Source organism: Schistosoma mansoni, chromosome 1 (assembly GCF_000237925.1).
Source record: "Schistosoma mansoni strain Puerto Rico chromosome 1, complete genome".
Lineage (NCBI taxonomy): Eukaryota > Metazoa > Platyhelminthes > Trematoda > Strigeidida > Schistosomatidae > Schistosoma > Schistosoma mansoni.
In genome coordinates, this window is record NC_031495.1 from 6,054,324 (window position 1) to 6,067,325 (window position 13,002).

Sequence of the window (13,002 nt, forward strand, 5' to 3'; positions counted from 1 at the left end):
TCCTTAAGAATAACAAACATTTATGAAGAATTCATGGGTTTGTTTAATTATTATACACGTATAAATCATACAACAGTTTATGATCATCATTATACAACAATCTTGTTTTCTTTTGCCCATTTCTTCATAACACGTATAAGATATTCTGTCTGAGGGTTATTTGTATTACGCAAGATTTGAATTATCTCTCGAAGTCTTTCCTTGGGTTCTTGTCCATCTATTATGAGCTGGAAAGCACCGACGCATGCTCCACGTTTACCCTCCCAGTACTCTGGGTTTTGGTCCAATCTCTCTAGTACATCAAATGCCTTAGCGGCGTAATAAAATTGTGCCATTTTGTAACAGTCATTAGCTATTAACTGCAGCAGACTGAAGGATTCGGCTGAAGTTTCCATTTTTAGATATAGCTCCCATGCTAAACGAGCTTGTTTAGTCATTATGTAGCACCTTGTTAGCCAACTTAGATAGGTATATTCTGAACGAATATGTTCTGATTGAATGAGCAAGAACACTTCTTGTGCCTCCTTATACGCTCCTACAGCTGCCTTAGCTTGAGCATAGTTGAAATTAAATATATCGTCATTATAAAAGTAGCTTTTTATCGAGTTTAGATATATAAGAACATCATCAAACTGCCGAAGAAGAAAAAAGCAAGAAGACATACATTGACGTCCGGATATTGTATCACATTCACTGGCTGATCCTCCCACTAGCTGGAAGTACTGTTGAGCCTGTTTCAAGTGCTCACGTGACCCATGCTCTTGACCCAGAATAGCATTCACAACTCCTTTTAGTACATATTCTTGTGGTGTGTTAGGGTCTATTTCTTTAGTAAGTTCATATGCTTCTTGTAGTTCGTCATTTTTCAAATGGAAGATGATGAGATTAAGTCTTGCTTCTGGTAGGACGTCTAACAAGGGTGGTAGCACCTAGAAAATATACATATATTCATTGTATTGTAATTTGGTGAGATAACCGACTATTTTAGTAATATATACTATTAAATGGTTTTCAATAAAATCACCTATTTATATATGACAGAAAATATTATATTTCTACTGTGTTTGAACAGTTTAAATTTATTAACAAGGAAGTATTGAAGATTAGGTAGAAATGAATCAGTTCCAGTTTTTTTTTCTAACTTATTAACACAAAGGACAAGGATAGTGAGAAATACAATAAGACCAGATTGGCCTTATTAGTAGGTTGTAAATGTATCTCGAGGTGATGTTACTGGTAAATAGGAAGTCATCGCTAGGACATTTCTTGAATAACATCAAAAAGTATTGTTTTCCTACATCAGCATATGGGGAGCTATGAGCGTGTAGTAAATACAAGATTCTTATTTAGGTGTACTTTTCTCACCTAAACCAATGCATTCTGTTTTTTAAAAGTATAATCAGCAACTCAGCCGTGCAAGAATATTTTTGTCTAAACATCAATAATAAAGCAGATTTAATGCCAATAAGACATTGATGCGTGTACACTTGAATTTTTTACTTGACACACTGAAACTTCACTTAATATTGGAGTTTCTACTAGGGTCCAGGATCTGTTCCCAGGACCCATTTAAATAGAAGATACGTAATTTTTAGAGTTTGGTTTTTCATTAAATCACCCTTACTCCTTGTAAGTAAATGACAGGAATACTTACCATTACTGAGCTTCGCATTTGTGTCACATAACCTGGGGTTTCACCCACAGCATTAAAAATATGGACACATCCAATAAATTTAAATAAATCGGCTCTTTATTTAAAAAACTAATGTACTAGGAAATTGGTTATGTCAGTTTTTTCTAAGTTTAGCAAAAAGAAGCTACAAACACAGTAGGATCTTAACATATATAATAACAGTGACAGCATTCCTGTAGTGAATGCCATTCTACTTGTTATCAGTCAGAGATATCTATGTCAGAATCCTTTCGGTGTATCAAACTGGTCATATTTGTTAGTTTACACGTCACTTAAACTTGTATATTAAAAAACATGACGAAATAAAATTTCAATGCTAAACTACAATATTACCTGCAGAGCTCCTTCCCCGTTACGGAACACAACTAAGTTGTGCTTAATGAGATCTTGTGCGTATGTAAATGATGAAGTAGAAACACTGTGAAGAGCCTTTAGTTCTGCTTCAGCTGCCTTGCCATTGTACGACCTGAAATTAATGCATGCTTTTAGATTAATGGCCGTTGCACTATCTGGATATCGTTGCTGGTATATTCCTAATACTTCCTGAGATATATCGTAATAATCCATTTTATAATAACATAAAGCTATGTTTAAATTTAATGCCAAGTATTCTCTATTATCCAATAAGATGCGTTTGTATATGTCGATAGCTTCCTGATGGTGGTTTTTAAGGCTGTGAATTGAGGCCAGCGATAGCTGATCTTCTATTGAGTTGTCTAACGAGTTGTGGCAACTGAGAAGGGTGCGTTCGTCATTTAATTTATGACCTACGTGCAACAGAAGTCTATTTTGTAGTTTGCATGTTGGGCCGTCTTTAGCAGACTTCATTGCTTCCTGGTACATTCCAAGGAAAAAGTAACAACATGCGAGGTACGTGTGAACCTCTGGAGGCGCATTAGGTTTTTCGAGGAGTTTCCTATACTCCTCGGCGGCTTTTTTATATTCTCCTAAGTGAAAAGCCGAGTATGCTACCCATAGATCTGTATCAATACTGGAATTACCACAGCAGCGCTCAAATTCCGAAAGAGTTAGTGCCCCGGTGAAGTCGCGCTTGTCAACAAATTCTTTTAAACTCGGAATCTTTCTTGATTGTAATGGGACAGATTTTTGTTTCTGAAGTGCAGGTTTAGAACGTGAAAGTATCATATTGATAGGTATTTTTATGAAGTTTAAATGTTGTCAAAATCAAAGCTTGACTTAGACTTTCAGTTCCTAACAGCACCTTGAAAAACAACGTGTATACATTTAGCGAGGACAGTCGCATATACGATCCGAACTTAAAACTCAGATGCAGAATAACAAGAAAATCAATAACTCAACAAACGCCAGCACATATAGATGATGGATAATTGTTAACAGTATGGTAATCGAAACAAAAAGTAAAATCGATGTTTTAATTTCAACTAAATAAGGCGCCGCTTATATCGTCAAGACAACATGCAACATGTTTCTTCAATATCTTATATATATATTACGTACTTGTATAAAACGACTGATTTTTTTGAGCTGGCTCATTTTTGTTCCTGTACAGATCCAGATATTTGGTGATGCTCAGTGGTTGGTAGTGTAGCTTCTTGACTACAATAATTCTAGTTAGTTTGGTATTGATTTGTATATCTAGTAGTTTGAGTGAGTGTGTCTGTCTTAGGACAGTAGAAATTCTTGATACCAGCAGTTATACAATTAACAGTCAGGAGGTTGGTTGTTTACAAAACGACAATAATAACGAAGTGAAGATTCAAGTGCTAAAGAGAAAATGATTGTTTCACGTATAACAGACAAGTTGAATAATTGGTAATGTGCAAGAAGAAGGAGCTAGAACAATAAGACGGGAAGCAGAGATGATAACAAGAGAGGTACGATGTTGTGAAGCCGTGTGTAAGTTTCAACTAGTGTAAGGGATAGCTCTGAGGTGGTCGCGCTAAGTTATCTACTCATAATATGGTGAGTTGTGTTTGCCTTGGCATTATCAGCTGTATAATATAGGCTGGTGTACAAGCTCTCCGTAGTTATAAGCTAAAGATCACTGTTAAATGAGGCAAACGGGAACTGATTCCTACAGAGGACGTAAGTTATTCGTGTCCAATGATGTAGAATGTGAGTGACATGACATCTTGGCAGATAAGTTTTAACTCACTGTCTATTCTCCATTCTTCTGATGTTGTAACGTCCTATTGAAGCTTAGGTGAATCTTTTTTCCGCTTAATGGACCTTTAGATTTATGTTGTCTACATAGATAAGTGTCACCGAGCTAAATGTATTTAGCAAGTCGTTCATAAAGATCAAAAACAGGAATGGAACTAAGATTACTCTTGGTGAGACTCCTGATATTGAGGCTTTTCAAATCTCGTGCTCAACTATGGATGCCTCTAGAGAGGAACTAAGATCCGAATTGAATCAACCTATTAACACTAACTTGATACCTAAACGTTTTAGCTTATTGATAAAAAATCCATGGTCGATCGTAATAAAAGCATTTAAGAAGTCACGATATGTAATATTAACGTCCCCCTTCCTATCAAGGATGATTTCATCTAAATTCAGCAGGTTGATCACACAGGAGTTTCGTATTTTTAAGCCGTGCTGTTGAGGGGGAAGAAAATTTGTCGATAACAAGCCGTCACATAGACGATCAGATATCGTATATATATGTTTGAAAAAATTGTTTTGCCAAAAGCTATGCGGCATTACTGTCGTTATATGTCATACCATCAGGATTTATAACCTGAAAAACTTCAGTTTCCGCTTGTCGAATAGAGAGGCTGTGTGACGGAACAAGCTTTTCAGATTAGAGACAAATCCATCGATCAGTTTTATCTGGCGCCGAGGCTTATCTCCTCTGATTGTGTTGTTATTCAGCTGCTTGCTTGGCTGAAATGCTAATATGCACTGTCATAACTTGTTAGTTTGTAATCCATCCAGTAGTACCTTTCGTCATAACTATATATCGTCTCAAACAACAAACGTAGTTCAGAAGAAACATGGAAATTCGGAAAACAAAAACTACAACAAAATACAAATAGTACCATCGCAAATGGAATCGAAAGATCAACAAAGTGTACACAAAAGTGTGTATGTGTATAGAATTTGTCATACACAAAATTTTCAAAAAAGACTTAATAGTTGTTGGGCTGTTTAAACTCCGCTTCTTTAATGAAATGTGTGTTCAATGAACTTGACTTTAGGAAAAGTAAAGTCTTATGGAGTCAGAATATGCGTTTATCTGAGACGAATAGAGAGTGACAGTTTCCCCAGCATACGACAGTGCTACTCAGTGACAACTGTAGGCTTCCTGTAGATATTTTTAACTAGAAATCTCGAGATGTTTGACAATCTAGCTGAGCACTGCATATATTAGCCAGGATTGATAAGCTCCTGACTGCACACTAAAGTTTTTGCTACCAGGCCAGATCGTAAATACAGAGTCGCTCCGCCCCCATTCTTGTCTTATTGCTATTATAGAACAAAGACATGCCGGGTACTGTTAGCTCCTGGTCTGTAGTTTCAGATGCTAATGCTTCAGATATTTCTACGATATGAGTGTTTTCATTGTTACTTAGTTCGCGCAATTCATCTACTTTTTTCTGTAAATTTTGGGCGTTCGTATATAGTCAGTTGATGCTTTATATTCGAAAGGCGTGATCTTCCTCATCCTGAGTGAATGGTCATGGTAAAAATTTTAGCTTGGTAAGAACAAGAGGCTAGGCGGACTTTCTTTGTTATAGCAGCGGGAGTCCTGTAGTTGACTCAAGCTTGTCTAGAGAGCGTTGGCAAATGATGAGTTAATCAAGTGTTAAGAACGTAAGCGTTCCACCCAATTTTTCCTAGGCCTGTGGAAGTTTTAAAGTGTACCCACAAGTTCTGTTACTTGAAAGATAATAAAAACGAAGGTATATCGGCCCTCAAGTCCTTCTCTATAACAAAGGGAATAAACCTCGTTGAATCTGTCTTTCGTCATTCGGCAGCTTTGCAGTCACAGAAACCAACATTTCTTCTGGTAGAACACTTTCATGCATAGTAACGGTGAATTGATTTTACTATAAAAAGTGTGTGTGACCACAAACGCGAATAGATTTACACGAGGTACTATATTTAGTCTCCAGGAAGAAATACCAATGAGTTCGATATGTTGGGTCGACCATTTTCGACAGTATAGAATCCCTGCACTTTACTGCTCCTAAAGGGTAGAAATTATGTTCACTATTACCTCTGAATAACCAGAAGTTTAAATTTTGCGGTTTCCTTTCAAGTTTTGTATTAGGACTGGTCCTGTACGAATATTTCCGGGGATGTTCAGGACCTTTTATAATATTTACGCACCACTGATATCTGAAGATATTGCTTATACAAACAGATAGAAAACTTTCAATCCCTTTATTGATATCAGTTTACTATAGAGATTTTGGTTTTCTTCATGTGTTATTCCAACTGGCAATAAGAAAAGCACTATGAAAGCGGGTTTATTAAACACTGGCGGGCTTTGTGTTTGTATGGTTTAATATAATAGGTTGTTCAGTTGGGTCTGTTTTGTTATGCTTATTATACTATCTATATGTGGCATTATTATCTAAAAGACAAACCCTCTATCAGTGATACTTTTGTTTTATTTGCTCGAGTATAAAGATGACTCAGATTTTATGGAGAAATATAGTTGTTCAAAAGTTGACCTAAAGAAATTCTTTGGTGTTTTTATACCACATGTGTAGTATCATTAACGTTGCAAAAAATGTAAAGACCGTTTTTGTTCGAAGTTCTTTCTTCGTCGTGATAGGTCTTTTCTATTATATATTTACCGAATCTCACATCATTTCTTGTTACATAAATGTGTACATATTCACTGTTGGATACATGAGCTATTTTAGTTCTTAAATGAAGGATATTTTGTGCGTTGAAATTATTTTCCCAGTAGTTTTGCCGTTATGAGTACCAGTTCAAGGATATTCTAAATAACCAGATGTTCTGCATGTATTAAACATGTATGTATTTCATATCTTTCCAATCTCCACTACCAGTATACAACTGAGTAAGATAAGCTAAAGCAGTATATCAATCTTGTTAAGTTAGCTGCAAACTTGTTGCAAATCTCGACTTGGCAACTATGAGTGTATTAAATTTATATGATGAGTTTGGTCGACTTTATAGTCTAACCCACCCAAAAGTAGTTCCCAGTATGATCAGATATCTGTTTAGTGAAAATCCTCGGAACTAGTCTGTCGTTTCTCACTTACTCGCGTTTAATCAGTAAATTAGAGCTTGTCCATCCATAGTTATTTCCAGTCGTATGTACTTTGTGCTGCTTTTAAATAATGCAGATTGAATAATTTATAAATCAGCGAGCAGTCATTTTAGATAATGCCTCATTGAACAGTGATTATTAGCCTACAAAACAAGTTGATATCATTGGGCCACATCACACTGGAAATATTCACACAATGATTAGTTTTATTTCATAGTTTAAACCAAGTTCAATTATCTGTTGTTGGAGACTCAAAACAACGTATATACCGTGGTCTAGGCAGCTAGGTAGCATCATTAGTTCCCATACATCGGTTACAAACCACAGCCTCATACATAAACCTTTAATTGCTGAGTTATGTTGCTTAGCTAAAAATTTATGGTTGGCTTTCTTTGTCTTAAATTATCTCTCAATATATATCCTTGATACAAGGCTTTCATAAGTGTTATTTAAATGCTGAGTCATGAACTATTCCTGTTTTAGATTGTTGGTTTATGGAGTGTGCAAAAGTTCTATAGCAATGTCCAGTGATACGCGGAGAGATTTACTCCTTGGTATAGATAGTATGATTACCAAATTACTCACTGCTGTTCGATTTGAACGCAGGATATATGACAATTCTGTAAGTTTTAAGTTTTGATCCCTTTTCTTTTCGCAGGTTTTATCAGTGTTGGTACATATAGTGTCTGTGGTCTTATATCGGCCCATATAAGATATAGAAAAATCGGAACATCACTCGATTCCCTTTAAACTTACTCGTATAAAATTAAACTCTTGGGAAATGACACCTTGTTTACTAAGTTTGACACGTGACCAGTAAATAAATTGTCTTATTTTAGTAAATGTTTACTATACTTCCAAATAACATTGAACATCTTAGTTCATGATATGATTTCATGAGCTTAGTATATCAATTTCTAATTAGGTTAACTTCCTGGTAAAATCCTTCTGATTTCACTTGTAAATTTGTCGAAAATCAAAAGCTTTTAGTTCGTATGTGATTGTTAATGTATCTTTACGAGATTTGTGAATCAGTGACCTCATTTTGTGGTATTAGCTGGGTCTTTATAGAAAACATTTAAGATATTGCTTAACCAAAGCCAACTTTCATTTATGTTATTATAGTCAACATATGATCAACTATTTTCTGTTTAGATCAAGGGAATCCGATCAGTTTTCTTGTCAGCTTTTTGTTTTAGACTTAGTTTCGATGTAACTTGTTACACACTATAATGGTTGTGTAAACAATAAAATCTAGAACATGTTTTTTCCCATCTTATATCCGTACGGCGGATATCTCACTTTTATCAGTTTCTAACTTTGACTTATCACGAATCATTCAATAAAATTATAACTGGACCACCAAGTTTCAATTTTCATTTGGTAAACAACACAAAAGCTCGTGTTAACTTCTAGTTCGATGAGCCAAAAGTTCCTTAACAGTTTTTCAGGTTTGTTTTATAATGCTAGAACACATCTCGTTTTCGTGTCATAAGATATGACATGTTGGTCGTATGTATTTTTCTACCAGTTTATGCAACTGCCTAATATTGGGTACTTTTATTCACTGTACTAAATTACGCTTGTCAAAGACAAGTTTTGCCATTTCATTTATTTATTTATTTGAACGCATAAATATTGGTACGAAAGGGCACCAAATACAAATGCGCCACACAATAACGATCGGAATGTGAAGAGATAGGGAATGTAAAATGCATATAAGAAAAATAGGAACAATAACGAACATAAATTAGCGTATAATAGTGAAGTAATAATAATGGAAGAAGCAGTTCAGTTAGCAAAGGTACAACCAGAAAGAATTCTTCCCGATAAAGAAGTTACATCCGTTTTGTGTGAAGAAAGTAAAAGAAAGTTACAGCACGGTCGACACTGACTTCTATTCTTAGCCATATCCGATAACGTCTCTAGCCACTGTGTTGCACCATCTCTGGGACCTCGACCAGGGAGTCGTGAAGGACCAACAGAAGTTAGTCCTGTACAGCTTTCTTTCATACCACGACACCATGCCATACGCTGGACAGCTCTCTGCTTTTTTCATCTGGTCCCAGCTTCGTCGGCAAATAATGCACGACGTGGAATTCTCTGGGACGACATTCGTAGAACATGTCCAAGCCACCGAAGTCGATGTTTCAAGATAGTGACACCAATTGGATTATCGTCACTGGGCCCGAACACACGATGCCGAACCTCTGCATTACTAACATAGTGTTGCCACTGGATACCATCAATCCTTCGGAGACAACGATGATCAAACACAGGGAGTCGTCTAACATCATCAACTCGGAGAGGCCATGTTTCACAAGCATAGAGCAAAACTGTTCTCACCGACGCGTTATAGATCTAATCTTTTACGGCCAGACTAACATTACAGAGGAGCCAAAGATGGCCCAGATTGGCATAAGCCGCTATGGCTTTCACTATACGTAGATTTATCTCATCACTCGGGCCACCACCAGCGCTTATGCAGATACCAAGGTACAGAAACTTCTCGACTACTTCTATCTACTCACTACCCAGGGTGAGTGCAGCATCAGGGTCATGCCAATCTTGTAAAAGTACTTTGCACTTCGAAAGTGTAAAGCATATACCGTACCTACGGACACTAACTGTCAACTGACTAAGTGCAGATTGCATAGTTTGGGTATCATCACACAATAAGACAATCTCATCCTCATACTCAAGGTCGAGAAGTCCTTTTCCAAGCAACAGATCCACACCGCCATTATCTATGCATTCATTGAAACTAGCTTATCTTTCACTTTCATTTCTACTTTAGTTTCATGAAGTTGGAAGTTCACCTGAGATTTCCGACGTAAATAGTAGAGAAAGGAAAACGACATCTTGTAAAGCTACACAAACTGTACAAACATTTCCAGTATCTTCCGATATATGTGATCCATTAATTAATTTGAGGCTAAACAAAGACTCTGTCTCTCAACATAAGTGTGACGTCTCAAAGTATGCATCATCCGGTTTTACTTCATCTGGACATCGATCATGTTGCTCATCGATAGCCCATCGTTGTGAGGAAGATATCAACAATCGCTTCACAATAGCGTGTCCCTCACATCCAAGCTTATCATGCTCATGCAGTTTTAAACTATACCAGGATAAGTATTGTTCTACTCCTAAGTAAGTGTATTCTTGAAATTGCATTACCTTATATGCAGTGATTAGTTTTTTAAAGAAAAGCAGTTAATGGTCGAACAACTATTAGATTATTATTCTTGGTAACTGTATGTCCCAATGTAATTGAATATTTTAAACACATCAATCAACTTTTACATGATAACAGTTTTACTTTCGTTGTCAAGAAATCAATTAATTGAACCTCTAAATTTAAAACCTCTCATATCACTGATAGTAATATTTCAACAATTGTGTCCATCTGAAGTGATATCTTTTTCGTACTAATTTATAGGGAATATTTGTATCCATTTTCAGTCGACTGATTTAGAGTAGTTAGTTTTATACTAGTTTGTTTCACAGAATTCCAGTAATAAAAATGTAGAGTGCTACTTAGTGTTAAGATCATACCACACCGAGCTGGACCTTGTGAACAGTTAGTCCGAAAAACCAGATTAGTTTCAAACCTGTCCACAAATGTATAAATCAACCATTCTCCCTTTAAACAGGTTTAGGAACATAGAAATACTTACCGACTCCCGATTGCAGTATTATTTTTTGACATGAAGGTTATGTCTGATTCCAGTTACGGACAACCAGTATCTATTGTAGAAAGAGGTACCACTTAAGTTCATAAACCTACTGAAAGCTGTTTATTTACTTGTTTACGCCTGTTACCCCTAGTGGAGGATCATAGGCTGCCCACCAACTTTCTTCATAGAATTCTATCCTGGTCAGTCTTTTTCAGTTGCTACTCATTCTTTTGTTGTCTGCCTTGGATTCCCGGCGTAATGAGTTCTTTAGTCCTCCTCTTTTCCTTTTTTTTTCAGGACTCCAAGTTATAACTTGCCCCGTGGTTCACTTCGATGATTTCCATAATGTATATCAAAACCACCTCTAACGTCTTTCCCTAATTTCCTCTTCAGCTAAAGGCTTGTTTGTTCTCTCCCACAGTAGGTTTCTGCTGACGATATCCGGTCAACGGACATTGAATATCCTACGTAGACAATTGTTTATAAATACTTGCACTGTTCTGATGATGGTTGTGCTGGTTTTCAAAGTTTCAGCTCCATACAGTACAACTGTCTTGACGTTCGTATTGAAGATTTCCAATTTGGTGTTGGTTGACAGTTGCTTTGAGTCCTATATGTTCTTCAGTTGTAGGAATGCTGTCCTTACTTTTCCAATCCTTGCCTTCACATCTGCATCAAATCCTCCTTGTCCATCAATGATACTGCCCAGATATGTGAAAGTTTCCGCATGTTTGAGAGCTTCACCATCTAGTGTGTTTGGTATGGTGTTCTTTGTGTTGTATTTGTGGATCTTGGTTTTCTTCTGTACGTTGAGTACTTCTCCAGAGTCTGGTGCTACATTGACTGAATTTGTTGGTATATTTGGGATAGGAGAGCTAGGTCATCTGCGAAGTCTGAATCGTCTAGTTGCATCCAAACTGTCTGTTGTATTCTGTGCGAAAGCTCTTCAGTCTAGTTTTTACTGAATTGTCATCTGGGCCGGCTACTATCTTAAATAATTCATTTGATTGATTGTTAAGTAAATAAAATATCAGTTGACTCGCAATTTTATTCATTATATTGCCCAACATAGTATTGTTGTTTCCTTTTGTAGAAGCTTCTACAATTATTTTTAGATGTAATTTTTTTATTGTTATTTAAATAACTATTATTCTTTAAAAAAAAGAACTAACTTTTGTTTGTCAGGTGCAATAATATTAATCTGAGTCGAACCGGTTATATAACAACTCACTCTAACCATATTATATCAGCCGATGTTAAGGATTCTCGCAACGAACGTCGAACGTCTTCCACAAGTGGTTGTTCTACTGCTTGCTCTTCCTGTCAAAGACATACATGTGGTTTGGTCACTCCGAAGTATCCCTCCGAGTTGTTTCCTAATAAATCTGATTGTTCTTGCTCTTGTAATATGCATGTCTTATCAAAACTCTCTTAATGTTATCTCATAAAATGCATTTGTACAGAAAAACTGTATTTTGTAAATTTGTGCTATTTTATTTCCCCTTATTTTGTTACCCCATTTACAAGTAAACCTCTTTTGTTAAAATTTGTGTGTTAGATGTTTTAAGGTAATCTGGCGAGCACTTTTTCTATCTAGACTTCCAGTTAGAATAAGTAAAAGTAGTTTGTTTACAATTCTACACCAAATCTGTAGCCTAATCCAGATGTTATCAGGTCATTCTCATGTGTAGTTTACTCCGAATTATCTGTGTATATGTTGTGGTACATTGCGGTTTGATATATTGCATTATATAACATCAGTATTATGAATCAAAGTAACAGAAATATTCCTTGGCCGAACGTATTTTCCTTAGTTTTGTTAAATACGTTTATACTACTCATAAGTAGCTAAATGTTCGTCTGAAAAATTTAAGACCTTAGGCTTTTTCTCATCAAGTCTTCACTTACTTTCATGTCATATTCGATTGAATTAGCATACCGAGTTTTTCGAAATTTAAAAAGTTTTAGATTTAACGTTTTGAAATCACTTTATCTTAGTTCCTAAATCTCATTATCGATAACAAAATCAACTTACTGTACACTTAATAATAAAAATATATTGTATTATATCTCAATGAACAGAAAAATTGTATTTCTGACGTGTCGTGACTTAATGTAAGCCACTTCTCCATAGTAAATCATGAAACGTCAGGAATTCGACTTTTCTACTCATTGGGATATAACAAAAATATATAAATATAGTACACACATTGAGGAAATCACCCAACTGCGTCACAAGGCCAGCCCTCACATGGAGTCCTGAAGGCCAAAGAGAAAGAGGAAAACCAAAGAACACATTACGCCGAGAAATGGAAACAGACATGAGAAGAATAAACAAAAATTGGATAGAACTAGAAAGGAAGGCCTAGGACAGAGTGAGTTGGAGAATGCCG

At 36.1% G+C, this 13,002-nt stretch overlaps 2 protein-coding genes across 2 annotated transcripts; one reads left to right on the forward strand and one right to left on the reverse strand.

The window, feature by feature from the left end:
* Positions 1-22: 22 nt before the first annotated feature.
* On the reverse strand, positions 23-2,839 carry Smp_003930 (hypothetical protein; the record flags this gene model as incomplete). The annotated part of the gene is made up of 2 exons (XM_018793084.1): positions 23-929; positions 2,027-2,839. 2 exons carry the CDS (start codon positions 2,837-2,839, stop codon positions 90-92), a joined length of 1,653 nt encoding a protein of 550 aa, XP_018647632.1. The 3' UTR covers positions 23-89.
* Positions 2,840-6,136: 3,297 nt separating this feature from the next.
* Positions 6,137-12,044, forward strand: Smp_124280 (hypothetical protein; the record flags this gene model as incomplete). Its single annotated transcript, XM_018793085.1, has 4 exons — positions 6,137-6,200; positions 7,413-7,551; positions 9,727-10,082; positions 11,795-12,044. The coding sequence occupies exons 2-4, from the start codon at positions 7,450-7,452 to the stop codon at positions 12,042-12,044; spliced, it is 708 nt and encodes a 235-aa protein (XP_018647633.1). The 5' UTR covers positions 6,137-6,200; positions 7,413-7,449.
* Positions 12,045-13,002: the final 958 nt, after the last annotated feature.